Below are 27,279 nucleotides of genomic sequence, written 5' to 3' on the forward strand. Positions count from 1 at the left end.
TCAATGGACATCTTCCATTTTGTCTGTTGTTGCAATCCCATCGGCCTCCTCTTTCTTGTCCATCTTCAATCACCGGCATTTTGCCCAAATATCTCTTGGATTATAACCCTAATTATTTTCTACATAAGTCACTTTCAGTTTGGGATGATTTCAGAGTCTAATTTTGTTGTTGTATGCTTTTAGTTGGCTAAATTAGATTCCCATAAGTGATGTTCCAAAAGTAGCCCTCATTATGTGGTCAATTTCATGCCCGCTTGATATTTTCTGGTGGCGTCGCCGCAAAGGGTCTCAATTGGACTTGCGTTTTAAGTTAAGGTATCCAATTGACCAAGAATAAAATAAAGGGACTAAATCAACACAAGTATAAAAGTATAGGGACTAAATTGACCATTTTTCCTTTCAAAAAAACTATAAAAAACATTTACAGTAAAAATTTTTCACCTACATTAATATAATAAAATATTTCAAAAATATCTAATCCAAATAGAAATGCGAAAAACAAATGGATGGGCTTTGTGAGCAAAACATATCATAGAATATCCCAAATTTTGTGCGACGTCGTTTTTAAGTAGGGAAAATCGCCAATTTAGTCCCTAAACTTTTTTTTTCCGTCAATTTAGTCCCTATACATTATTTATAGCCAATTTAATCCCTAAACTTATATTTCGATTCCAATCAAGGAGCTTAGCAGCGGCGCCACCGCATAATTTCCATCGGCTTCCAAATCTAGGAACCCAGAAGGGGTATTTTAGGGACTTCCATATTTTTCATATTTCTCTTTGACTTTCATCTTATGATACTACTACTGCTGTGGAAGAAGTGGTGCTACCGGAGGAGGAGGAGGAGCCAAGAGGAACACTACTACTGCTGCTGCTGCTACTACCAGTACTACTAGGAGTAGTGGAGGTATTGGAGGAAGTGGAAAGGAGACCGGTGCTGTTGAAGCCAATGTAGTAGGCCGAGGAGTCATCCGGCTTGAAGAGGCCGTAGTTCCTCTCGGAGGTTGGGCTGGACTTCATGTTCTCGTTGAAAAGGGCGAAGACATAGATGTTCAAGTCGGCGTTGGGCCTCATGGGCGTCCCCTTCTTCCCGCACACCAGCTTGTTGATGAGGTTGCCGTTGTACTTCTTGGCATTCTCCGGAGTGGCTTCGGCCTCGTCGGTGTCCCCCTTGGAGGGCCAGCCGGTCTCGGAGATCTGGACGCACACCGCGTCGTCCTTGAACCCCAAGGACTCGACGGCGAAATGGACGGCGTCGATCTGGGCGAAAAGCATGTTGTCGTAGTGGAGATTGGTGGCGGGATCGTCGAGATACAAAGCAAATAGCGGAATCCTGAAGGAATTCAACTTTGCAAAGCATTCGTAGTTGGTGCGCCCATAATCTAAGCCGGCCCTTCTTCGCTGAGCACCAGACAAATTGTATGTGGTGCGTAATGATGAGTAAGGCTTTGGATATACTATATATTAGAACTATACATTATACAATGCCAAAGCAGCTATGGCACGCACCCCATTGATCTTCTTCCCAGCACTTTAACAAGCTTTTGAAGGAGATAACTCTGCATAATTCATTCCGATGATGAGGAGGCAAAGGTGGAAATTCTTTAATTTTGTTACAAAGTTTCGAGGAAACTGGGGTTTATTATAATTGTTTACACTGGAATAAATACAGTAGGGGTGGCGGGATCGACGATCCCGGAGTTGGGCTGGAAAAGGACGAACTCCAGAGGGACCTGCTTGGGGTTGGCCTTGTAGGCGAAGTAGGGGTAGGCATTGATGAGGAAAGGGGAGCCGGTCTTGAGATGGAAGTTGAGGATGGCAGTCAAGCAGGGGGTGAGGTCCGGGTGGAACCTGCAGGCGAAGGGGAGGTAGGAGGTCTGGAGGACGGCGAGGGAGTGGGCAGTGGTGATGGAGACCTTGTCCTGGAGGTTGAGGGAGCAGAGGACGGAGTAGACGCTCTGCATAGCCCGGAGTAGACGCTCTGATGTGATAGAGGAGAGGGAGGTGTCGTTGAAGGTGAAGACCATATAGAAATAAGATGAAAGTCAAAGGGAAATATGAAAAATATGGAAGTCCCTAAAATACCCCTTCTGGGTTCCTAGATCTGGAAGCCGATGGAAATTATGAGGTGGCGCCGCCGCTAAGTTCCTTGATTGGAATCGAAATATAAGTTTAGGGATTAAATTGGCTATAAATAATGTATAGGGACTAAATTGACGGAAAAAAAAAGTTTAGGGACTAAATTGGCGATTTTCCCTTTTAGGTATTTAAAAACACATTATTGTATTTGGCCGCCAATTTCTTCTCCCATCCCCAGTCGACTGTCCAAAATTTAATTCATTACCCGGTTGAGCACAGAGAAAAGCTGCCGTCGGCGCCGGTCAAGGTGTGCATCTGTTCCAGGTTTGTACTCCCCGATCGATGAATTTCGTCTCAGTTCTCGGTAGATCTGTCATCGAAGACACTCCCTCGAGGCAGTCATCCGAGTGACAGCAACAGACTTCTACTAACCTCATCCGGTTTCTGGAAAACCAATTCGGGCTCCGGTGAAGTTCCAAGGTCTGCTTTCAGTCCTCCTCTTTTGGGTCCTGTTTTTATCTTATCTTTTTTCTCTTTTCCCATTTTGATTTCCGGCGTCAACAGAGAGAGAGAGAGAGAGAGAGAGTTCCTCAGAGAATGTCCTTCTTGAATTATGAAAGTAGTATTTATCTTTGAGCTTTTCTGACATCTTCTTCCAAGAATCGTGGAATTCCATCTGAAAAAAGCGAAGAGGCTTCTTCCTAATATTCCGCATGGCCAGAACACTGGTTTTTAAGGTGCAATATCTCCATTTTTGTCGAGAACATTTCTCTAGTCCCATGTTTGCCTGAAGCATGTTATGTTATTCTCACAACGTTTAACAGCATGCACAAACTTCATCTTGGGTTAACAGTTGTTAGTGGATTTGGTCAATGTTTCGGGATTTCTTCACTGCATTTCTGACTTCTGATCCAGTTGTCAAGTTCTACTGTGAATTGCGCTCTTTATGATGCCATTGAAATAATTGCGCATGGATGGCTTACATCAGCCATGTCTATATTGTTTCTTGCCATTTCAGCTCTCAAGCAGAAATCTCCCTGCTGGCCACTTGATTGCCTTATTTGGCTTTGGTGCACATTGATAATGTAGATTTGCTCTTCTAGCGATCCATTTAATTCCATCAAATTTTGTTGTTCTCTTTGCTGAGTAATTAGCTGGAAAAAATATATCTAATTAGCTGGCTGGCTGTTCTTGTGAAATAGCTACATCATTTCATGCTATTAACTTGTTTATTGCTCTTGCTTTTGGGTTATCTCTATATACTTGTTGGGCACCAAATCCTCCACTGGTGGTGTTCTGGTAACGCTGAATAGGGTGTCAATATTACATGCCCCGACTAAGGAGGCGTGCTTTGAAGGGTATGCAGTAATGCATTCGTGGTTATATGTTTGGGTGGGGAAATATGGAACAGGATTAATGTATTCACTTAATGGTTGCAGGGTTGCAAAAAGACCCTTCACGCAGTACTTCTACTGCCGAATCAGCTTGTGGAGAAAATGATTTGCAGCTGTGTATTACTAATTACTGCAGGGATAATCTCACACCTTTCCATGGCATGAACTTGGCGGACCACTCCGACGATGAGTTGATTTTCTTAGCATTTTTGCTATTAGGATTAGCTCTGTTTGACCCACTGCTGCACATTCCAAGACGAAGGTATCGCGATAGCGCATTATCTAGGCAACAATGGGTAATCGAGCTTATAAACGGGCATCGGGACAGGATCTTCGAGAACTTGCGCATGGATGTTCCCCTGTTCTTGCACCTGTGTAATTTGTTGGTCGAACAGAATTATTGGCAGCAGCACCCCACACTGAGGGTGGGAATTCACGAGTCAAAGGCTATTGCACTGGTATGCCTTAGCCACAATGAATGCCATCGGCTTCTATCTGAACACTTTAAACATTCCCCGGAGACAGTTGATCAACTTGTGAGGCGTTGCCTTAGAGCATTGGTGCGGCTAGGACGAGATATAATCAGACCAAGGAATTACAATGAAACTCATCCACGGATTCTGAACAGCGAGATGTTTTATCCCTGGTTCAAGGTTAGTTAATTTCTGTTCTTGAATTTACTTTAGGTCAATGGTTAGGAGTAATACTAATGTTCGTGTTATAGGATTGTGTTGGGGCAATAGGCGGAACTCACATCTCAGCCTGGTTCACTGCTGAGAACCGGACCATTACCCGGAAGAGGAGGAGAGACTTATCTCAGCATGTGTTAGCTGCCTGTGATCATGATATGAGATTTGTCTATGTCCAATGTGATTGGGAAGGCAGTGCACAAGATGCACGGGTGCTACAAGAGGCTTTGGTTGCTCCAGAGTCTAACTTTCCCATGCCACCAGTGGGTATGCTTCGTCTATACTAACTAGTCCCCTATTCGTGCAGTCTATTTAATTGTTCCAAAAAAATGATACATGTGTGGAAATGTGGATTTGCAGATAAATATTTCCTAGTTGACGCCACATATACCAATATGCCTGGGTTTATAGCACCATTTAGGCCTGCCCGGGGGACAGTACAAGCGCGTGCAACTAAATCCCTTTTCAATCGCCGCCAAGCATCACTTAGAAGCGTGATTGAACGCTCTTTCGATGTCCTGAAAATGCGATTTCCAATACTCAAAGGTCCAATGCAGAATTATCTCATTGCCACTCAAAACAACATTGTCTTTGCTTGTTGTGCTCTCCACAACTTCATGAGGGAGAAAGTGTCGAATGACGACTATTTTGCCGCTGGGGCTGCTGCCGGAGCAATCGAAATCGAAGATGCTTATGAAGATGGTTACCAAGTCCCAGGGTTACAGCAAATTAATATGTCGCAACAAAACATGGCTGAGTGGAATGAGGTGTGTCGGGCAATGGCCGACCATATGTACCTTCATCGACATTACTAATTAGGTCTTCTATTGTGTAGTGGCTTGTGGACAGGACATCAAAATTTCCACGGCAGAATATGAACTGTATGCTTAGCTATGAAGTCCATGTTTGTTGTTGCTTGAAAGAGATTTGTAATCCCTTGGACTAGTATTTGTCTGGACTACTAATCTGGTGAAACATGGAAAGGATTTGTAACCTGTGGAAAGGATTTGAACTATTTTTGTCTGGCCCACTAATTTCAATTGTATGAATGAGGGGTAACAAGGTGTGCATCTGGCGTTTATTAGTCATTTTCCTCGTTCAAAGCTCACTCTTACAATACTTGTACTTTAGTATGAATATTTGTATTTTAGTGGTTAATGAATGAATATTTGTATTTTAGTGGGAAAAAAAAGTTAGTATATTTAGTCACACAGGTATTTGTGGTTGGTATAAATGCATATGACTAACAAGTTGCAAAGCTAATCTGTTTTCGTTTTCTAATGTATAGGCACATTAATTATTATTTTTTTATTTGTAATATGGATCAAGAGTAACTTTTGTAGGTTCATGATGCCTTCTCGTTTGTTTATTTCTGCATTTTCTTACTTTTTTTTTTTTTTTTGCATGTAAACTGATGCCATTAGGTTCTATTTATTCCAACTATACCTGGCAATTGGGCGGGTTTTTGGCGAGTTGATATTGAGTTTTTATTTAAATGGGTTATATCCAACCCGCCCAACTTTAAATCGGGTTAGTTTTGGGTTGGGTCATATTGGGTCATCTCAAACCCAAGACCCAAATATGATCCAATATATTAATTAATAGATTTTGATACATAAATTCTCTCAAATATATTTTTGCATACAAAAATTTTTTTTTCACACATTAAAACAATTTTGGTCCAAGTTGAATATAGCATGAAAAAATGTTATACCAATATTAAACAAGATCCGATCACGCCTTAACTAAATTGAAACTTGATAAGAGAGATACAATTCTCAACCAATTAGTTCAAATATCACTATCCAATTCATTTGAGATTTGTGACTTTTGGGTTCCTTTTATTCATTATTAAATAACCTCACTTTGCACTTTTTACACAATTATTGTGGTTGAATATCAATCTTGTCTTGTGATAAACCTTCATGTCAAGGGCCAAAAAAGGGCCAAAAAAAAGACGAAGAAGAAAGAAAATTGGACTCATGAATGATCTAATTGACAAATTTTAATTAATAATTGAGCATATTATGAAAGCAATTAAAAATTTGCCTGCATATTTTGCTAGATTTTTTAGGGACTAGTAAATGTTTAAAAACACGAGTTGCTAATAGAATCTCCCCATCCAAAAGATAACAATGGGAAAAAATATGTATATGTACATTAACATGCAGTTGAACAGTACCTTCACAATCCTAAAACCAATTAGTAAAGGAACAAGATGTGTATAGACTTGCAAGTCTGCTGTCTTAAAGGGAAAAAAAAAAAAAAACAGCACGCCCGATGCAGTTGACAAGAATGTGCCAAAATGCTTAAAGTTCAGAAAACGGTGGTGGATTGAAAATTCCCAGACAAGAGGCCTCCATTGTTTTTTTAAGTTGGGTAATGGGTACCCAACTTAATGACCTAAACTGTCCAAAATACATGTGGGCTTTTATTACCCAACACCCAATTAACCCAACCCAACCCAACCTCTTAAATTAGTAGGTGGGTTGGATGGGTTGTTGGGTTTTGGGTATAACTTGCAAATGACTCTAAGTTTCATCTTCACGCAAGGTATTGTATGGAACTCGTACTTGTCAAATAATTTCTTGGCATCATCTCCTTTGTTGAAAAACTCAAATATGTTCACGCACTCTTCATCAAATATTCCATAATATAATTTTTCCATCACCAACAAAATTTTCTAAAAGCACAAAATCATAATTATTAGCACCAAAATTTCCAGCATCACTATACTTTCGTTTTGATTGGTTCATGCCATCAATCCAACTAATTAAAGTAGAGATACAATTTTCACTTAATCTCACAACTTCATAATTGGTATTAACCAACTTCATTAATTAATTTTTCTCTTTAAATAATTTAGCAATACCAAAAATCAACAATTTCTGTCTCACCAATGTCTTCAATCGCCTCTTCAATTTCACCAATGACTTCATTTCATCTTTGTGGGCATCCATAATTTATGCAATTTTTTCTTTATCTGCCTCATTCAAAAATTCTTTTTAATAATTGCACCAAAGAATGCATGCAGCCTAGAATCATTAACTAAATCAAAATTTTCATAAATTTCTCTATCTTCTTTTTTATAGTATAAATTACAGGGTTCGAATTTAGGATCTCTCACTTACAATCCCTCCCCCCGAACCACCCAACTCATCCCTCTATTTACTTCCAAATTTCTCCATTATCTGTATACCAGTCTTAATCAAAATCTACTTTCCATGTATTACCAAATTTTGAAACATAACCATAATAAGGATCCATATCTATCACAAAGTCCAAAATATCTTGCTAAAAGATATGAGGCACATGAGAATAACAAATAAGCTTTTTGAAAAGCATCTCAAAAATTGATTTTCTCACAATTTGAAAAAAAAAATTTCTATCTTCTTTTTCTTTCTTTTTTTGTCATCTAATTTGCACGATATCATAAATAGTCTGTCCTAAATCGCATTAGTAAAGATAGCTTTACATTGGTTATCTCCGACATATGTGACCAGAACAATATCTAATATAAGTTGTCATCACACCAAATTTTTCGTCAGTAACCAATCTATACACAATGGATAAATAGGATCAAATGCCAACTAACCTGTTTGACGAAAGTATTCATCAGTAATATATCTCGGTTAATTTTTTGGACTCCACAAATTGCAACAAGTTCAACTTCAACGAGGAACTTAAGTTTGTTTGATTGTTGTTGTCAATTCCAATCACCAAAATTAACAACCCTGGTAGGGTATCCTTTTAAATCTCTACCAAACTACCAATTTTCCATCCTAATTGTCAATAACAAATCTTCTAACTTTGTTCCCTAATTTCGTGAACAAGCTCCATGATCAAAGCGCAGAGCTTTGAAACCACTTATTGGGACAAAAAAAAAGCACACAACGGAAACAATTTTGATACATATAAAAATATATGGGAGAAGTGGAGTTTATTATTAATCACACAAACAACAAGTACACCCGACTTTCATATTAAGGCTGGCATAAATCTAGGCAAAATTGCCTTTACAAACACCTGTCCTCTCATTTTTCTCAACCGATTACAATACTAAAACACCTTGTATGTAGTACATAAGACTTTGGAAATTAAAAAACTACTAAAACACCAAACTACCAAACAGTTACTCTTACGTTAACCAAGTAAACTACTAAAATATCACTAGACTCGAACATCTAATTTAGAAATAGGAAACAATAACTATTAAGAAGACCCTCTTTTGGATGGCTTTATCTACAAACGACCACCATACCAATCTTAACATAACAAAATTCAGGTTTTAGAAATACTGTTCCTTTTCTTCTCCTTCTCTCTTCCTTCTCTTTGAAGAAAACTCTTTAACTAAAACTTCCTTCAACTCTCCCATAGAAAAGATTAGATTTTTCTGATCTTTTCTCATGGGAGGAGCCCTCTCTATAGTTTTTTTTTTTATTTGTGTGAATAAAATTTCTCTTAAGATTTTCTAGTGCTTCCCTCCTTAGGATTGTCTATGCGAGTTTTCTTCTCTCCTAAATTTTGTAGTGAGAGTTTTATTCTCTCTTAGGGATTCTTAGTGAGAGTTTTTGATAATCTTTTCATTTATCTTTTATTAGATTTGAGTTTTTTCAGATTTTGATTATCAGATTTGGAATTTTTTTGATCTATTCAGCAGATCTCACCATAATATCTGGGCTTGAAGCACTTAATCAGCAAATTTGCGCGAGTGGAAGCATGCACAAATGTTCGCGGAGTTACAATTTTTTTATCTTATTTTTTAAATTTGGAGCTTTACAATATAATTTTTATTGTTCTTCAGATTTGGAATATCCTTTCTTCATATATGTCTTTTGATATCTGTAGATGTTTGATGATGTAATTTCTGTCATTAGTGTGGATTTTAATGAAATTATGATATTTTATCAAAAAAAAACCTTAAAGTAGATTCAATTCTTTTGATGTAGATTACAAATCAAAACAATGTGACTTTATCCACCAATATTCCAACTATAAAATAAAGTCGTCCTTCCTTTAATTAGAGCTTGTCTGGATGTCGTTGTTTGTCACCCTCATTTGATTCCACCAACTTGGCCAATGCAATAGACATTACATAAATCATCAACCGCTATTAATTGATAGGCGTATTGCTCTTTCTACCCCTTGGTGGTTTTTGCCAGCCACATGATTCCGCCACATTAGCCCCCAATTTTTTTTTCTTTTTTTCCAAATAATTAGTAGTCAGTGATGTTTAGGGCTGTTCATATACACCTCAGATTAATCTACGTGCTTAATTCATCAAGCCTTGCCATATTGCTATGATCAATTATATAACATGCTTCAATTTAGATTAGCAAAAGGAACTTATCTTTGCATAATATGCATTGCAATCATTCATGACCTGAATGTGAATGATTCGAATTATTCATCCCAAGTCTTTTTTGTGAATCATTTCTAGGGATTGCCAAAAGATATTTGACTAGAAATATTCTTGTCGTTACTTTCACTCATATTCGACAAAAAAGTGGATTCTAGTTCCAAGTAAATTAAGTGTGTGCATTATTTTTTCACTTTACTCCTTGCGAGTTGAGCAATTCCCTAACACAATTAGCCAACAATTTAAAAGGTACATGAAAGAAAATTATTTTCATAGGAGATGGTGGGTGGTGAATCCAATAAAATAAAATTTCTCACTCAACAAAAATACAAATTTATAAATAGCAGTGAGTAAGGTCGTATTTACAGGGACTAGTGAATTTATTTTCTTCACAAAATCAGGAATTAAGAGGGAAGTTTTGAGAAACTACACCACACAATAATATAAAAGAAATTAATAATGAACAATGAAGTAAAACTAAATCAATGAAAACAATCCTTGTAGCCAAAGGAGTAATTTCACCTTTTGATTTAATCAATTGATTGTTGATGCAAAAATCAATTTATATATTCACAAATAAATTGGTTATGATAGTCAATATGGTCTGATTCTTTGCCTTTCTTTACTTTCTCAATAATTAAAACAAACTCTTTAATTACTTCTCTTGCCAACAGACAATTATAAACAAGCTCTTAGGATTTAATCTACCGACAACATTAAGGTTAGAAAAGTCATCGATTCTATCCAACAAACTCATGATTTTGTTCATTTAGATTGGATTGTACATTTTCCCGACACAAAACCAACTATGCCAATTGTCACAAATATTAAAATTATCAAACAATTATGGAATTGACATTTTAATTGGCATTAGATCATCTAGTTAATTAAATATCGAACCATTGATATTAAACAACATAACCATGAGCAGTTAATTTAGGAAATATAAAAATATTCATGAATACACAAAATAGTAAGAATAAATTCTTTCTCACAATTTTTTCTGAACCAAAGCATTAATTATCCTTCAACTAGAAACCAGTCAAGAAAAATAAAAATAGAGCTAGAGTTTTTGTTCTCGAGAGGAGAGAGAAAGTAGATAAGATAGTTGTTGAAGAAGTTTTATCAAAAACATAAGAACATGTTTAAAACTCCTAAACATTATACTTCACATAAACAGAATCAATCGTGGCCTCCATGATTCTTCAAGAGATAACTTCTCATAACCTTGAAATTTCCTTACCAAACGTGCCACGTTCTTTTTCAACAAATCTTCTGAAATTTTCTCTTTTAAACATAGTTTAATCATGAATCCTGAATTCAACACAAAAAAAAAAAAACAAATTATGAGAAGAATCAGTGAATTAGCATCTTGCCAAAATTAAGAACCCTAAATTCAACACAAAAGACAAAGTATGAGAAGGATCAGTGAATTAGCATAATAATTTCCAAAATTAAGAAAAGAAAAGTCCAAATAAAGCACCTATTAAATTCACTATCAGGAGAAGAGGACAGTCTTCCAGTCGTCTTAAAATTTCCTGAATATTGAAAACAACACTGAGAATGCAGTAACATTTAGCAGCTGGACGAGCCAGCAGTTTATCTCTAAAGCAAAAGACTTGTCAAGTTGTCATGTGACAGAAGCAAGCATGTGCAATTTATATTCTGTTTCTTCAAAGTTTCCAAAACTATTAAAATTGTGCTCCTACTGATTATATTATCCCCTTTGGCAAACGCCATGCAACACTTTTTTAGGCCATTTCCACTGTTCTCAACTCGTGATTTGACCATCTACCTGCAGAAAGTGGTAGGAAACATAGCTGCTTGAATAAAATCTTTGTAACTTCTCAAGGCAAAAGAAGGCAGCTTGAGATTCGTTTGAGAAGGTCCAGTTATGATCCTGAAGAATATTCCTTGTACAGGAAGTACCAACTTAGAGTGCATAATGATACTCCCGATCAGGTCTCTGAATTCTCATACAGGAGATTTCTGGTTGATACTCCCTTAATATTTGTTCCTCCTACTGGAGATGGTACAGTTCCCCCTTGTGGCTTTGGTTCTTTCCATCAGCAGTACCTGATCGACGGGCAGCTAGTTGCAGTTGGTGTAATAGATATTCTTCCTAAATGTTTGTCTAGTAAATATTTATTCTGGGACCCAGACCTTGCCTTCTTATCACTAGGTAAGTATTCAGCCCTGGAAGAAATAAGATGGGTGAAAGAGAATCAAGTACATTGTCCCAGTCTACAATACTATTATCTTGGTTATTACATTCACTCATGCAACAAGATGAGATACAAAGCAGCTTATCGACCCTCTGAACTCCTTTGCCCTCTTCGCTATCAGTAAGTTATTCTTCTTCCTTGTGAAAATGGGACAACTAAGTGAAATATCATAATCAATTAATCTCATAGTTTGGAGCACCACAGCATGGTTGTTTTCCATTCTTTTTGGGTGTTATATCATACTTTTAGCCCCATAAGATGAACCTATTAAATGTTACCAATATAAGTTTGTTCTATGCACTATGATTTCTATTGCTGTTAGGAATTTGCTTTTGTCCTCGTGAAGGCTACGGTTTTGGGATGAGTTACATCCAATTCTTTTACTTTAAAGGCATATTTTTGGAGGGGTGGATGTGCCACACTAGTGGCATCAGTTGCACTCCTTTTTTTCTTTTCTTTTTTTGGTGGACCATTCTTGTACATTTCAGTTGCATGACCTGAAAGATGTATTCCAAGGCTAGCTTGGGATGGTCAAATCCACATGGTCGCCCTTGGAATCCCTGTGTGTGCAATATTAGTTAGAAAGCTTTATATTAAATTTAACCATTTAACATTTGTGTCAGACAGATCGATGTGAGGTTTTGGGAGATTAATTATGGCCTGAATATCATCATTTTTCGTCTAAATAATCATGAAGGTTTAATTAAAAACGAGTATTTTTTCCCCAGTCTATGAAGCCCAATTTTTCCTTAATGTAACGCAGATGTTATTCTTCCACATATTCACTAATAATTGCAATGGATTTTACTTTGTCAGCAAGTCACAGTCTTTGGAACCCACCTGGTCTTCAAGCTTTTAAGTTATTTCTAACTGGCATTATTTTCTGTAGGTGGATTCCATTTGATGTTGCGAAGCCCCTGCTTGACAGGAAAAGATATGTTGTTTTATCTGATTTTGCCTCATTAACAAAGGGGGAGCCGTTGCCGCCTACCACTCTTCAAAACCATATGGAAGATCTCCATGGTGATCTCTTCAGTGAATGCAAAGATGATGTATTTATTCATGAGGACGTGGAAATGATTGAACTTGATTCTGAAGATTCTGATGTTGACTCAGAGCCAGAAACTAGTTCTTCACCACCTGCAGCAGCTGAAGATGGAGATGTTGGTAATATCTTGATTGGTATGAAGTCATTGCGGTTACGATTTAAGGTATTTACATGACATTCTTTACTTTAATTATGGTATATTCTAATTGTCAGTATCCTTTATCGTTAGAGAAGACATTTCTTTTAAGTTGGTATCTTCCATGTTAATCTAGTAAGACAGTTATGGAAATATTAGCTTTTCCTTTCTAAATAATCTAGATTTAAAAAGGCAAAAAAAAAAAAAAGAGGAGTGCCAGTCTATAAATGGTAATTCTGTTTTCAATATTAACACATTATCCTGTTTGTAAAGATTACCTCTAGTTGCTGCTGACAACTCCTTGAATTCAGCGACCCTGACACATTACACATGCCTATGCTTCGATCTTAGTCATTACCTAACTTGTACTGTTTTCAATCACCCTGGAATGTCTTACTGTAGATCGCTAAGAAACTCACTAAGGTAGATCAAATTTCCCCACTTTGTACTGCAGTGTAACTTAATCTAAATCTTATTGTGCTTGAAGGACCTGTGTCAAGCTTTTGGTTCCAGCGAAAGGAGGTACATGGAAACCCAATTGCAGAGATACATGAGAGCTGTTGGTGCCGAACTCTCTGAGCGCATTGTGTATCAGCCTGATCTGCCATTGACAAGAATGCAAGAAATAGACGAGTGATTGAAAGGAAAATCGGGACAGATTGAAATGAAACTTGCTGTCTGCGTGGAATTTTAGAGTAACCGATTGCTGATCAGGTTGTGGAGTCTTGAAACAAAAGAAGAAAAATTGGTGCTTATTGATTTTGGGTGAACTGATTTTGAGTGGTTCACTTAGCAAGTTGTTCACCTTAAGTCTCAAATTGCCTGTAATCTGCTTCAAAGATGTAATCTTGACCGACCTTCATGTTTTAAGTTAAATGTATGTCTTAATTGCAAGACAATGACCGAACACTTGCAAATTCGAGACTAGCTATAGATGATCATTTTCAGTTTCAAACAGGGATGATACTATTTGTGTTCTACTTTTCATGAGGTCATGCATGACTTTCTTTTCTACAGTTTCTTTTGTAGGTGTTCTAGAATATTTATGAAAGAGGAAAGACGAAGGATTATTGATCGATTTGACTTTCGAGTTGCATGATTTGCCAAACGCGGGTTGTTAATTAATGTTATTGGTGTTTACTGTATTTAGTATGCTAAGCAAGCAAGAATATCAACCTTCCTTTTCGTCGCGATGATAAACCTTCTTATCCATTTCCTTAAGTAAGTCTTTTTGGGCCAAATCTCTTTTAACTCTCGCACGCAAATAAAAAAAATCTGTGACCAAGAAATTCATCATCCCAGAAGCGGTTTAGGACAATAGCTTCCCTAATATCATGCGGAGTAGGTTTCCTTGGACCAGGACCAAGAAAGAAGTAACATATCGACAGCAAGTCTGTGGAATGCAATTTTCCACTTCTGTTAAGCAACTGGTAACCCAGGTTCGTAATCTTGGAATCTCTCGACTCCAGTACCGAAGGTAAGGTAAGACATTCCCGTGGTTGCCAAGTGCTGACGTTGATCAAAATACAAGCAAATGTGAAGCCAAAACAAATGAGCATTCGCCAACCATGTTTTGATGATCAGATGCATCTCTAGTTATAACCAAAAGAGCTTTAGAACTTGTGATCAATGGCCATAAGTTCCATGTTCGGTCAAACAATATGAACATTGTCCAGCAGATTTACATACATGATCCCTTTCAGCAAGCTGAGGAATCCAGGGCACGAGGATTTACCAATTTAAGAATCCAATAGTCCAATAAAAAGCAATAACAGTAGCAAGAATGTACAGTTGGAAATGGAAATTGGCTTTCAATCATAATCAAACATCATCGGCGTCACTTCCTCCTACATATGCTTCATGGCTCGTCCAATAGTTGCTCCCATCGGGACCTGAAATCTTAAACCTGCTCATCATTCAAGAGAAGCAAGTCAAGATTCACGCGGTGCATTCAAAAAGATATCCAAAACCTTTTAATCTAGAATTCACTGACCGTTCAAGTACAGATTTCCCTTCCTTGTACTTCTGACTCTTTTCATGGGCAGTTTCCTGGAAGCAACCATTTGAAGTAATTAGTACCATAAAGAAGAACATGTACCACAATTTTTAACATAACATGCCTCTGGATCTTACATATTTCCATCCAACAATGGACCCACAACGGACACAGAAAATGTCAGCAACAGTGTGCAGTCCAGTCATCATCATTCTTTCTTCTTTCTCTCCAGCAGTTACATTTGCTCTGATAAAATCAGCAAAGGACAAGGAATCACTCAAGTGAAATGAACATAAGATAATTTTCAGTAAATTTTAACTCTGAAGCTGGATATGTGGCAACTGAAAAGATATGACACCGCAAACTGTATGTGGCAACAAAGCCAGCTGAACTTCAATCTTAATCCACTCAAAAGCATTGGCGTAGAGATTCCTAATCGAGCTCCTCTTGGCTTTTTGATCAGGTCTGTTACATCTAAATGTGTAGCTCGTCAACAAATTTTTTCAGGCAATCGCTGGTGGTGGTCAGTTGCAAATCATGCTTGAATCCTAAAGCGAATTAGAAGCCTACCACATGATCTCTTCATGAGTTGTTAAACAACAAGTAGTTTCATTGGAAACTACAGGGCATCCCCAAGAATTTGATGCACGAATACTAGCAATAAACAAGCTACTACAGGCAAGCATGAACATCAACAAAAGGCAAAACTCAAGCATGAAACTTTTGCATGGCTAAGAAACTTAAGAATGCAATTCATTTCCTGGTAGCCATTATGTAAAATCATCAGATGACTCCATTAAGTGTAAAGGTAATACATCTGTAACGCACTTGAATCCATGAAATTGCTAGTTGAGTTGTGATATTGGGTGCACAATATCCAGAAAACTTACACCTTATTGAAGAGATAAGCCTTCCCATGCCTGCAGTGGAAAGACTGAAGGAAAAGAACAGAGGGAAACCACTAAGTCAGTTTTGTGCATGACCAAAACTCCCAGAAATTCGAATAGTCAAATTCTAAAGAACTGTAACCTCAAGTCCTTAGAACAATGAAGAATGCATTCATAATTGCACCTATTTTCCATGGTTGCTTATTTTCCATGGGTGTAAAGCAGTAAAGCCTCATGTTTCAAATCAACCAAAGAGTTGCATACGTGAACCCCATTAATCAGCTAGAAGTATGCATTTGAATATTGTAACCTAACTGATGCATAAATACTATTTTCATAACAGGACAAATAACAAGTGAAAACTGGTCACTAGGTCCTTGATGGCCAAGCAGAAGCACGCGACACAAGCTCACAAAATACAAAATGCATTCAACGATCAAGGTACTGCATTTCGGTCTATTTTGAAACCAGTACAGCGAATGCCCCATTTTAACCATGAGAGGCAATGAATCTATATAGTGTCAACCCTTCAAATCACAACCTTATAGAGAATTGAAGGAAATGCCAAATTCTCGAAAATCAATCAACATAAAGCACCAGAGAGAGCATCACTTTGTAGCTGATGCTTTGACTTAGTCCCAAATGAGAAAAGTATTAGCCCCTTCTCCTCCCTTCCAGTTTCCACTTAAGTAGCAGAATTCTAATCAAACATGTCCGCTTACCAAACAACTCCAGCAGAATTGCACAAACTTGAAGTCAAAGAATCCCATCACAAACAATATAATGATAATTCCAGCGAAGAAGCACAATCTCAATTACAAAAATACACATACGGAACAAAAAAGGAAAGAATTGACAAATCAGAAAGCAGACAGTAAATCAAATCAGATACAATGAGAAAGTATCGATCTTTTATACGAATAGACTAACAACAATAGATGGAAATGAAGGAAAAAAACCTTGGAAACGATGTCTTCCCAAAGGGCAAGATGGGTACCACAGTGCTTGCAGCAATAGATCTTCCCTTCAAGACTCACCACAAACAGCCTTCCCATCTTTCTCTCTCTTTCACTACTTCACGCAATTGCCTTGGCTGTCTTGTTTTCTTTCTCTCCGTACTCCTTGCTAGTTTCTTGTATACAGTAAAAACAGGGAAAAGGGAAAGAATTCAGAACTGGGCTATTCAAGGAAGTATAAAAAAATGGGAGTAAAAGAATAGTTTTATGGAGGGGGTGGCGATGAGATAATGCAGTGAAAGTGAAGAAAAGAATAAAATTGACACAAAAGGAGAGAGAGGGACAGCGAAAAAAGGGTAATAAAGAATGTAATACTAGTAGTAGTCTAAAAGCAAAACTCTAACCTCTGAAAGAAGAAGAAATGAAGGTGCAAGCATGAAGCAACTAAGCAAGGAAGACGCAAAAGAAAGACCAAATGGTTAGGAAGGCAAAAACCAAGAAAGAAATTGTAGAAAGGTGGGTGGGTTTCTTGCGGTTTATGTGGACAAGTCTCCAACGCACACTGCCAATTCTTGCAACACGTGTTTGTGGCTTTGCGCAGTGTAAACCCAACCCATTCGCCAGATTTCCCTCTGGGTCTGGGGAGGTTTCGGCATTTTAGCCACCAGCAAGGAGCAAACTACAGAGTCCATCAACCCATACATTTGCCCCTTGCAGAATTATTATCTCGTCAGACCCCCTCGCTCTCTCTGTTCATACTATGCTGTGTATTATTAACCATGGGAAACCCCCAAGTTCTTCCACAAAACAAAATTAAAAAAGAAAATAATTTTTTTTTTGAGACAGAAAAAGAAAAGAATTCAAGAAAATAATTACTCAAGCATTGAAGTTAACTAGTACTTGTTAGTGCTCTACTAGTATAATCCAACAGGGAAGAAAAGAGAAAACCATCAGTAACTATAAGAGTTTTTTTAGAAACATTTTTCAGTTATGTTTCGGATGAAAAAAAGATTGAGACCTCCTCATACGTATATATTCTTTCATTTTGGAGTTGATTCAGAGTTAAAATCCTGCTGTCAATTTTAGAGTTCGAATGGCATACTTCACCGTTGAGGTTGAAGATAGTAGTAGAGAGGTGGAAGCGTTAAAAACCAAAAAAAAAAAGAGTCCCTTCTACATACTGCACAAGGAAGGATAATGGTTAAGTATAGAGTCAACAATTTAATTATCATTGATATGCCTTCCAATTCCAACCCCCAAGAGTACAAGGATGCACTAACACTTAGTGTCTGTTTGATAACATAAAAAAGTGTTGAAACTGAATTCATTCAGACATTCAGATGTTTTGGGTGTTTGATAAATAAAAATTTTTCTGCTGAACTTATTAAGTGGTGCTGAATTTGTATGTATTTTTTTCAGCACAAGAATCGTAACTGAATGCTTAATTTGATAAGAATCAAGAGATTTACTTCAATTACTTTATTTTATCTACCAAATCTATCCTTGTTTGTTAATTACATTCAAAATCCTTATCTAATTAAACAACCTAATATTTTCTATCCAAAATCCTTATCTAATTAAACAACATGCCATTCTCTGTCTAATGGCTTTCTACTTCTATTTTTTCCCTATTTAATGACTTTTTTACAATTTCTCCATGCTCCTCACATCTGTCTACTCCTTATTTTTTTTCCATCTTTCTACTCTTTCATAATTTTGTCATTTTTTTCCTCCCAAATTTTTTTATTGCTACCGTACTCACCGATCTCAAATTCATTATTTCCAAGGTAAGTGACATTGATTATTTGTTGTTTTGCTTCAACATTTTTCCATTGAAGTAATTAAATTTCTAAATAATTTGGTATGAATTTAAAACTTGTTTATTGCAGCTTCCTTTTGCTTATATTTGGACTTTTCTTATCAAACTCTGATTTAAAAAAATATTTGCACCGATATTTGGACTTTTTCATAATATATTTATTCTTTTATATTACTTTGATTTAAAAATAAATATTGTCATTTTCATACCTAACAATTTTAAGTTAATTAAATCATAGGTTCCATTTCCTTTTTGGATTAAAAGATAGAAGGACAAAATTGTACAATTTAGCTTATTAAGCATTAAGTTATAAATGTTTATCAAACAGTATAAATATGTTCAGCATTAAGATTCAGATATTCATATATCTTTTTTCAGTGCTTAATATTCAGCAAATTAATTGTTTCAGTATTCAGCATTCAGAATTCAGAATTCAGAATTCAGATTCAGTTTTATCAAACGGAGCCTTAATTAGTTAAATATACCGTTCAAACGAGCATGATATGGCTAAATACACCTAATAATGACGTTTTCTTATGGCTAAGATTTATGTACTCACTTATTTTTTGTTACTAAAAATACATCATGAGAAATTAAATTATCAACTTACAATAAAGTGCTTTTGTCAGGGAAAGGAAAAACTTAGGGTGCGTTTGATAAATTTGAAATCTAAAAACTGAAATTCGAAATCTGTAGTCTGAATCCATTAACTTTTTGAATTATTAAATACTAAATCTGATACATTTGAGTGTATGTCGCATTCAGTGATAAGTGAATCATTTATCACTTAATTTTGGAGATAAATTTTGTTTAAAAAATTCAGTGCCATTTAATTAATTCAGATGTTCCCTTTTTTTTATCAAACACATCTGAATATATTAAGATCTGAATTCATTAAATTTAGGGCTCTATTTGATAATCCAATTCACCGCTTAAACTTAATGAATTTAGATTTTAACATATTCAAACTATTTGATAAACCAAAAATTGAACATTTAAATTAATTAAATAGCATTGAATTTCTTAGATAAAACTCGCTCTAAAAAATAAGTGGTAAACTATTTACTTATCACTGAATGTGATATGCACTCAAATGTATTATATTTAATACTTAATAATTCAATAATTTAATGGATTCAAATTTCAAATTTCAATTTTCAATTTTATCAAACGCACCCTAATTGATCAAGGCAGTGATCTTTTTTTTTTTCTTGGGGTCTACTAATGGAAAATCACGACAGCAATAAATTTTACAAACTGACGATCTCAAAAATTACATGTGGTGTTTGCACCACTAATATGGTGTAAACATATTATTTGTCCGTCATAAACATATTAGTGGTGTAAACATGTTACACCACTAAAATTATTTGTCTTTTCTAAATATTATATTTTAGTTCTTTTTTGCTTCTTTAAATTTCAATAACTGTTAATTGAGTAATACACAAAATTTAACAAATTCAAAAATTAAAATGCATGAAAATGAGATTTTTTTAATGAATTTTATACTATATTTTTAATTTTCTATTATAAATTCTTTTGGAATTATTGTATTTAATTTTTACTTAGTTAATAGTTATTAATCTAAACAAAATAAAAAAAGAACTAAAATTTGATATTTATAAAAAATAGTAATATAATAAAAAGTGGGACAGAAGATCCGTTGCACCGTAAAAATATCCATCCTAATTTATTTATATGGATTAATCTTTTTTATATTGACAATGTATATGCTATCGTTAGATGAATGATAACTATACAAAATTTGAATTCATTTATTGAATTCATTTATTATTGGCTTTCTTCAAGGGCCGGGGTTGGGGAGGAGAATTGCCTGTCAGGTGGTCCGCAATCACCTAATGACCGTTCCGAATTGAAGAGAAACTTGGGCCTTTAGTTGGTTCAAGTCAATAACAGCGAATTGCCAATCAGCAGCCCACCTTCTTTTTGTGCCAAAATACACAAAGAAAAAAAATCACGTACAACATTTTATTATGACCATGGACGTAGTCCACCACCAACCAACTTGCGGAGGCTTTCCTGTCTCTAAATTCTAGAAATCTACATATATGTCGAATTCCGAAGTTTTCTCTTCACCCAAATTAGCAGTAATTAGTAGTATTAATTGCCACACTTCAAGTACTCGTGAATTTGAGGAATCTATTCAATCGCGATACGGACTGAAGGCCTCTAACTAATGCGTGACTTCAGGCTCTAATCTATAATGAATTGGCCCGCATTGCGATCTCTGTCCACTATCGTGTCAAATCAGTGTCAATTCTACTTATCACGTATGTAGAAGAAATTTAAATAAACAGTACATGACAAATTAAATAAACAGAACACTTGACATAAATATAGAAATGATACTGAATTACCACTGAAAAAGTGACACTGAGGATCCTGTGTGCGCACGGGCCTCCCATGTCAAATTTAAAAACAATTTTTGTGGGATCATGGGATTTGTTGGTCTAACTTCTGAGGGTGGACCGACCACGTTACTCATCAGTGCGATGCGATGCTGTACAGTGTACTGCGTACACAATAAACTATTTGTGCAAAAGCTCTTTTCCTATTCTTTTTGGGGATACATCAATGATGACACGTAGTAATTTACAACAGAAATCTATTCTTTGTAGATTATACTGGTGAGGCGGAGGCCTCAGAGTTCGAATGTTGGAATGCGATTTTTTTTCCTGTTCACAAGGAAACCGTAATTGCTATTTGAGAGTGTACGTTGGATAAATTTCGTCCCGCATAATAACTCATCAATAATACAAAAAAGTAAGACGTATTAGACAAATCCCATGCGACGGATATATAACAAAGTTTTATGCTTATTCCTCTTCAATTCTTTGCGTGCGTGTTATTCGATCATAAAGACGAAGAAAACAAACCTTAGAATTAGTCTTCTAGAGATTGTTTTGTTCCAAAATTCGATAAAGGAGGGATGTCCGCATCAACCATCAATTCACTTGCAAGATTGGACTTGTTTCCTCTTTGGCCCGTAAATTAATTGTACCAAATGTAACAAGACAATGAAAACAAACAGGAGCAGCAGCATTGTGTGTACTGCAAGTAAAAATACACGCTTAGAAAACCTTATATGTGATATGATGTACGTGATAAAGCTCAATTTTATGTACGAGAAAATGACCCGACCAAATAAAATGTCTATGTTTACCGTATAAAAAATGCAATAGAATGATAATAATAATAATCCCAGAGTACAAACCATAAACGATGAATACATAGGATAACGCAGATAAACCAAGAAAATAGGTTCCAATTTCACATTCTCGAAGTGTATCCTTCTGTTCATGCATGGTGATGAGTGTACTTTAAACTTGCAATAATGCAACATCCCTCCTTCCGCACAGGTAAACCAGTCTACTTGCCAACAGTAACACGTACGATGCCAAACCACAATCAATCATGCATAACGATTCATGATCAGTGGGGTACTACTAGTACAGCAAAGCTGAAGATGCAAGCTAGTTATCCAACTCGTCCCGTTTCCATTATCATTTAGCACAAGGGTTGACAAAAGAGCTACGGAATTTTGCAAAAGGGATGACTATACATTGCAATTGGGGAAGGATAGCACCCATCAAATTAATCTTCAGCCTTTGCAAGCAATAATGCAAATGCCCTTTATCGTAATGGACCACGAGGTCTCCCTGTGGCTGTGGGTAGTTTGTTCTTTGTAGATGGATGATGAGGTAAGCAAGCCGACAATTGGATATAGTAGCTGCTTATAGTGACGTTCCTTCTTAGTCATTTGGAATTTACCCGGATGTAAGGTGTAGTCAAGATTATCTATTTAAAGTTTAAACAAGATCATCTGCAGATTGAGTCGTCAAGGCTAGGCTAGTGCATTTGTGGCTTTACAATAAGAATTCATTTCGGGCTGCCTTTTGTTTTTTGGGTCCTAAACTTCATTTCTCTTGGCATCAAGATCCCTGTTTTATCAGTTAAAACTGCATCTGCACAATACGTTAAGCTTAAGGTTGGTCAGCACGGATTGATCCAATCAAATCTTTCGGCTAATACATGACAATGGAAACTATCCCAAGCCCAGATATTCCCTCGTCAGTCCACTTTGAGCCATAACACTTTGAATTCTGGGTTGCTGACAAATTTTGTGCTCCCGTGTAATGACCAGATCAGATCTGCCCAAGTTGTGTAAGCTGTTCTGCCCAACTTAGCCCAAGTTGCTTCTCTAAAAACTTTAGCCCAATTTTGGGCAGATCAGATCAGCTTACACATGTCAATAACTCATTATTGGGCCATAATACTTAGCCCAATATCAGACCAAATAAAAAGCCCAGAATGTCATTTATTAAAAAATACTTTAATGTAACTACAGTATATGCCTCTCTGCGGATACTAAGATTGGTTTCGTAATATGCTAATTACTAATAGGTTACGTAATTGATCCTTATGTGTTACCTTTCTCTATATTCTTGGGGCAAAATTCTACACAACTTTAGCAACTTTAGGAAATTAGTCTGACCGAAAGGTTGAGATACCCCTAAGTGAAAAAAAAAAAAAAAACCTACAGTATATGTCACATGAACTATAGTCTATACTCCATGCATAGGTTTTTATTTTTATTTTTTATTTTTTCCTGACGGAGTGGGTGTCCGGGTCAAGTCCGTAAAGGCGGCCTGACTAATCCCACTCCGGCCCAGCCCAGCGCCCCAACCAGACCTAGCACGTTATATGCACGGAGGAACTGATGTTGCTGCGGAGGTTCGACCCCAGGACCTAACGGTCCCGAGGAAGAGACGCCAACCACCAGCCCATTCACGTGGGGGCATAGGTTTTTAAATTAGCCCAAGTTTTTTTCTCTATATTTAAATGAAGACCACATTGACAACTCAACCAATCCGATCACCTCGATCTGCCAACTATGTACAACTTTTACGATTTAGCCCGAAAATTTCAACGAGCCCAAATTCTTGCAGTCTAGAACGTTCAAAAAGTAATGAGGCCCAACAAACTCTGACTTAGATCCAGAGTAACACTCGCAGTGATAGAAGCTGGGAAACGCTTAGACCGAAGACATGGCCCAAATAACGCACACTCCTAAGTAAATTTTCTCCCCTTTATTATTATTATTATTACTTTTTTTTTTTGTGAGGGAAAGGTCTCATATATTTATTATTATGCTAGCTTTGCTGAATGACTGCAGCACTTTGATCATCTACCATCTTCCCATTATTTAAAAAAAAGAAAAAAAAAGAAAAGAGGAAAAACGCCACTAACAAATATACTTTGTTCAGTATATCTGAAGATTGCGCAATGATGCATGCAACTCCCACACCATGGTGTGGTGTACAACTTGGCCGATGATTGCTTTTCAATAGATAATCATCAATCATTAGAACTAATACAAAAGGGCTAAAGAAAGGGGGGGTGATAATTAAAGCCAGTTCCTAAAATTAACAAAGATTTGTTTCTCGTCATCCTCACGTGATAACATAATGATAGCATGCAATCAGACGATATTGCAAGCTAATTGCAACTTCAGGAAACTAATCTATCTGTTTCATGTTCTGGTCTGTGCTCTGCAGCTTTATGTCGTTTAATTATGGTATCAAAGAAACACATCACTATCTGCTTAATTATGTTCAATTCATTTACGTATCAAATAGGTTAAACTTCCTCAAGATAATGTGAAATTTTGTTACATTTGGAATCGGTTTCATATACACCAATCTTGAAATTTAGTCGGTGAGAAGAACTCTATCCTAACTTGAACCCCATTATATCGAACTCAATCAATAGAAATGCCAAAAAACGATCTGAATTAAAGACTTGGCAATTTAATTATCGTCGTTGATGCAAGGAGATCGATGAAAATGTTCATTTACAACGACCCAAAAACAAAAGAAAAAAAATGAAAGTATATATGAAGTTGCTGGAGAGACTTGTAAGGAGACAGAAGAATCCAGTGACAGATACATCAGGGGTGAAAGCAAACGCGAAAGGGCCAAAAGAAAAACCAAAGAAACAGAGGAATGATCGATCATCGATTGCCAGTTTGGACAAATGATAATATGGAATTGTCGACACTTTGACAACCATGGAAAGTTGATTCACATCACACCGACCTGGCAATTAATACATAAACATTATTAATTTCATGGTTACAAAAAAATACGTCTCCATACACAGCATATAGGGTGGTATGGTATGTTGGATCATGAGCTGCATTATCACTGCTTTGTGAGCTATAATGATCATTAGTGACTGATGTTAATCTTTCTTCACATTAGAAAAAGCAGCAAAAAGCAACACCACTTTTCAGGACTTCCTATTACTAATATCATCAGTATTCTATAAGAATATCCATAGCACGATTTGGAAAGGTAATTAGTCCAGCTTGGTATAAATCTGAAGAAGAAAAGAGATCAATAGCATGATATATACAGATACAATTTGATAGTCGAAAATTTAATCATAAGCTCACGCGTATTATGTCTGGAATGTGTCGCCCGAAAGCTAGAAAGCGATGGTCACATGGTCGCTACGGAGTACAAGTGCCATCATCATCGTTTTATAGAAGCAGTGGCAGTAAACTTAGAAAGAGAAAAGAAAAGTTCAGCATCCCCCACAAGCTGTAGAATGAATACGCACAAGTACTAGTGGTTCATGATTACAACTTAATGGGCTAATCATGATTTAACGTGTAATGAACATATCTTAGTGAGTAATTTGACGTACAGTTCCATTTCCATAGTGAAAGAATTCCAAATCCTCCAACATTAATCATTTCCATTGTCAGTTCCAACATCTTTTAGGAGTCAATTCATTCATTGGTGTGAATCTTCTGGTGCCCTCGATGATGTCTGTTTTCTGTCGCAGTGATTCGCGCAGATGTGCTTCCCTGGCTTCAATTACGTTCAATTACCTTGGATGATTTTTTTTTTCACTCTTCTTTTATATATATCTCTATATATATATATATATTTTTTTTTTCTGGGGCGTCCTTGTTTTTTCATTTGCGAGTTTGATTAACTTTTGGGAGTTGCGGAGAATGAGAGAAATTGCTTCAGCAGTACTAGTGTTATTGGCCAGCCACTGATCGAATAAGGCATTCTCAAGCGGTTATACAATAAGCCGTGCAATAATTGGATCAAACTCAAGAAAAGGAGTTTTTAGAGACAAGAGCAACTTAATTAGGTGGTACCTTTTGTAGAAATAAAATATTGCAATACTTCTTTTTTTCTTTTTTGAAATATGATGTATATCAAAATAAAAATATAGTTGAAAAATATATTAACAGAATATTTCTAAAACAAAGTCAGAAAAGTTTTGCCCCAAAAGCATTGGCCAAAAGTTAGGAATGCATAACTTTTTTTTCCCTTTTTGTGAAATTTGTAGGTTGCGTGATTTGGTACTTGGAGATATGCCGCCCCGTGATCCGTTATTGTGACATAGCTAAGGCACTTAATAATTTATGAAAGTGATATTGTACGATTTTCTGGTCCATCCGTTATTTCAGAGTGCCTTTATGTAGGGTTTGAGTAAGGATGGCAAATAAGGCGGGCACCCGCTTCGCGTGGGGCTAATTGGGCAGAGGTACACCCTTCGCCCTATCCCTGTCCAGCCATCCGCTTTAAAAAAATAAATATATAAAATAAATATATAATAAATAATTATATATAATAAATAATTTAATTAATTACAAACTTATAATAATATTATTATTAGTTATATGTATTATATAATGTATATTAGTACATGTAATATAATTGATATTATCAATTATATTTGTGTACTAATACAAATTATTAATTGGTTATACTAAATTTACTAATACATTTATACTAAATCTCTAATTACACTTAATACAATAACATTTTTTTCTCAAAAAAAAACATAAACACAATAATGAATTAGTGATTGTATTTGTGCCAAAAGTGAAAACTTGACTACTTTAGTTGTATTTATTTCATCATATTAGATTGTATTCAAATAACTTTTGTTTGATTGTTTTTATAAGTTTCAATTATGAAATTACAATGAATAATAATTTGGTGACGTGTTGATATTTTAGTACTTGATTATTTGCTAAATTTTAACTATAATAAAATTATATAACAAATTTTTATTAATCCCGCGGGGGTATCCGTGGAGGAAACGGGACTGGGTGGGGGCGGGCGGAATTTGTAAGCAGGGAACGGGCGAGAGGTCCCCCGCCCCGTTGCCATCCTTAGGTTTGAGTTTGATAGCAGGATAATTATCAGACGGGCCCTTAAAAATTATAGAATTTCTGTGAAAGACATTTTCACCAATTTTTGGACCACGTCAAATAGAGTAAAACATGCCGTGGTCTTTTTTGATCAAATAAATTTACAACTCAAACTTTAAATTGAAGTCACATTTAAAAGTTCACTGCCACTGCTAAGATTTGCTGTTACAGTTAGTACCATTAAGAATGACAGACACTACTGCTCATGTGCATGTCGTCTCTGCATTTATTGTTTCTTTTCGTTTTTTTTTTTGGGTAAGAAAAAGAAGTAATATTAAGTTAACAAGAGTTGTCGAATACAGCCATCCTAGGAATTGCGAGACCCATTCAATCATCTGAATACACAGAACAAATTGTTTGAGGGATGGAATTATTATAGACAACAAAATCAAGAGACTAAACAGCTCCCTCCTTGGCCAAAATGTCAGC

At 36.2% G+C, this 27,279-nt stretch overlaps 4 protein-coding genes across 4 annotated transcripts; 2 read left to right on the forward strand and 2 right to left on the reverse strand.

The window, feature by feature from the left end:
- Positions 1-791: 791 nt before the first annotated feature.
- LOC113751417 (glucan endo-1,3-beta-glucosidase 11-like) lies at positions 792-2,026 on the reverse strand. Its single transcript, XM_027295430.1, has 2 exons — positions 1,689-2,026; positions 792-1,305 (listed from the first exon to the last, which is right to left on the reverse strand). The coding sequence occupies exons 1-2, from the start codon at positions 2,024-2,026 to the stop codon at positions 792-794; spliced, it is 852 nt and encodes a 283-aa protein (XP_027151231.1).
- Positions 2,027-2,335: 309 nt separating this feature from the next.
- Positions 2,336-4,976, forward strand: LOC113751419 (protein ALP1-like). The gene is made up of 5 exons (XM_027295433.1): positions 2,336-2,558; positions 3,392-3,436; positions 3,518-4,125; positions 4,197-4,428; positions 4,522-4,976. The coding sequence occupies exons 2-5, from the start codon at positions 3,406-3,408 to the stop codon at positions 4,974-4,976; spliced, it is 1,326 nt and encodes a 441-aa protein (XP_027151234.1). The 5' UTR covers positions 2,336-2,558; positions 3,392-3,405.
- Positions 4,977-11,311: 6,335 nt separating this feature from the next.
- LOC113751420 (arginyl-tRNA--protein transferase 1-like) lies at positions 11,312-14,005 on the forward strand (the record flags this gene model as incomplete). Its single annotated transcript, XM_027295434.1, has 3 exons — positions 11,312-11,865; positions 12,635-12,956; positions 13,417-14,005. Coding segments are annotated over 3 exons (1,026 nt in total), but the record flags the coding sequence as incomplete, so codon positions are not given.
- A 486-nt stretch (positions 14,006-14,491) lies between these two features.
- On the reverse strand, positions 14,492-17,448 carry LOC113751598 (protein yippee-like). The gene is made up of 6 exons (XM_027295654.1): positions 17,173-17,448; positions 16,772-16,944; positions 15,816-15,859; positions 15,063-15,171; positions 14,923-14,978; positions 14,492-14,835 (listed from the first exon to the last, which is right to left on the reverse strand). Exons 2-6 carry the CDS (start codon positions 16,865-16,867, stop codon positions 14,751-14,753), a joined length of 390 nt encoding a protein of 129 aa, XP_027151455.1. The 5' UTR covers positions 16,868-16,944; positions 17,173-17,448; the 3' UTR covers positions 14,492-14,750.
- Between the last annotated feature and the right edge of the window lie 9,831 nt (positions 17,449-27,279).

The sequence above is a fragment of the Coffea eugenioides genome, chromosome 11 (assembly GCF_003713205.1).
Source record: "Coffea eugenioides isolate CCC68of chromosome 11, Ceug_1.0, whole genome shotgun sequence".
NCBI classification, from domain to species: Eukaryota; Viridiplantae; Streptophyta; class Magnoliopsida; order Gentianales; family Rubiaceae; genus Coffea; species Coffea eugenioides.

Coding starts and splice junctions, on each gene's coding strand:
- LOC113751417 (XM_027295430.1), bottom strand. CDS start 2,026: ATGGTCTTCACCTTCAACGACACCTCCCTCTCCTCTATCACATCAGAG. Junction 1,306..1,688: donor CAGCCCAACTCCGGGATCGT/CGATCCCGCCAC, acceptor TTTGTATCTCGA/CGATCCCGCCACCAATCTCC.
- LOC113751598 (XM_027295654.1), bottom strand. CDS start 16,867: ATGGGAAGGCTGTTTGTGGTGAGTCTTGAAGGGAAGATCTATTGCTGC. Junction 15,860..16,771: donor GGGAAGACATCGTTTCCAAG/GTTTTTTTCCTT, acceptor CTTTTCCTTCAG/TCTTTCCACTGCAGGCATGG. Junction 15,172..15,815: donor GCTTATCTCTTCAATAAGGT/GTAAGTTTTCTG, acceptor TGATTTTATCAG/AGCAAATGTAACTGCTGGAG.
- LOC113751419 (XM_027295433.1), top strand. CDS start 3,406: ATGCCCCGACTAAGGAGGCGTGCTTTGAAGG. Junction 3,437..3,517: donor AAGGAGGCGTGCTTTGAAGG/GTATGCAGTAAT, acceptor TAATGGTTGCAG/GGTTGCAAAAAGACCCTTCA. Junction 4,429..4,521: donor CTTTCCCATGCCACCAGTGG/GTATGCTTCGTC, acceptor GTGGATTTGCAG/ATAAATATTTCCTAGTTGAC.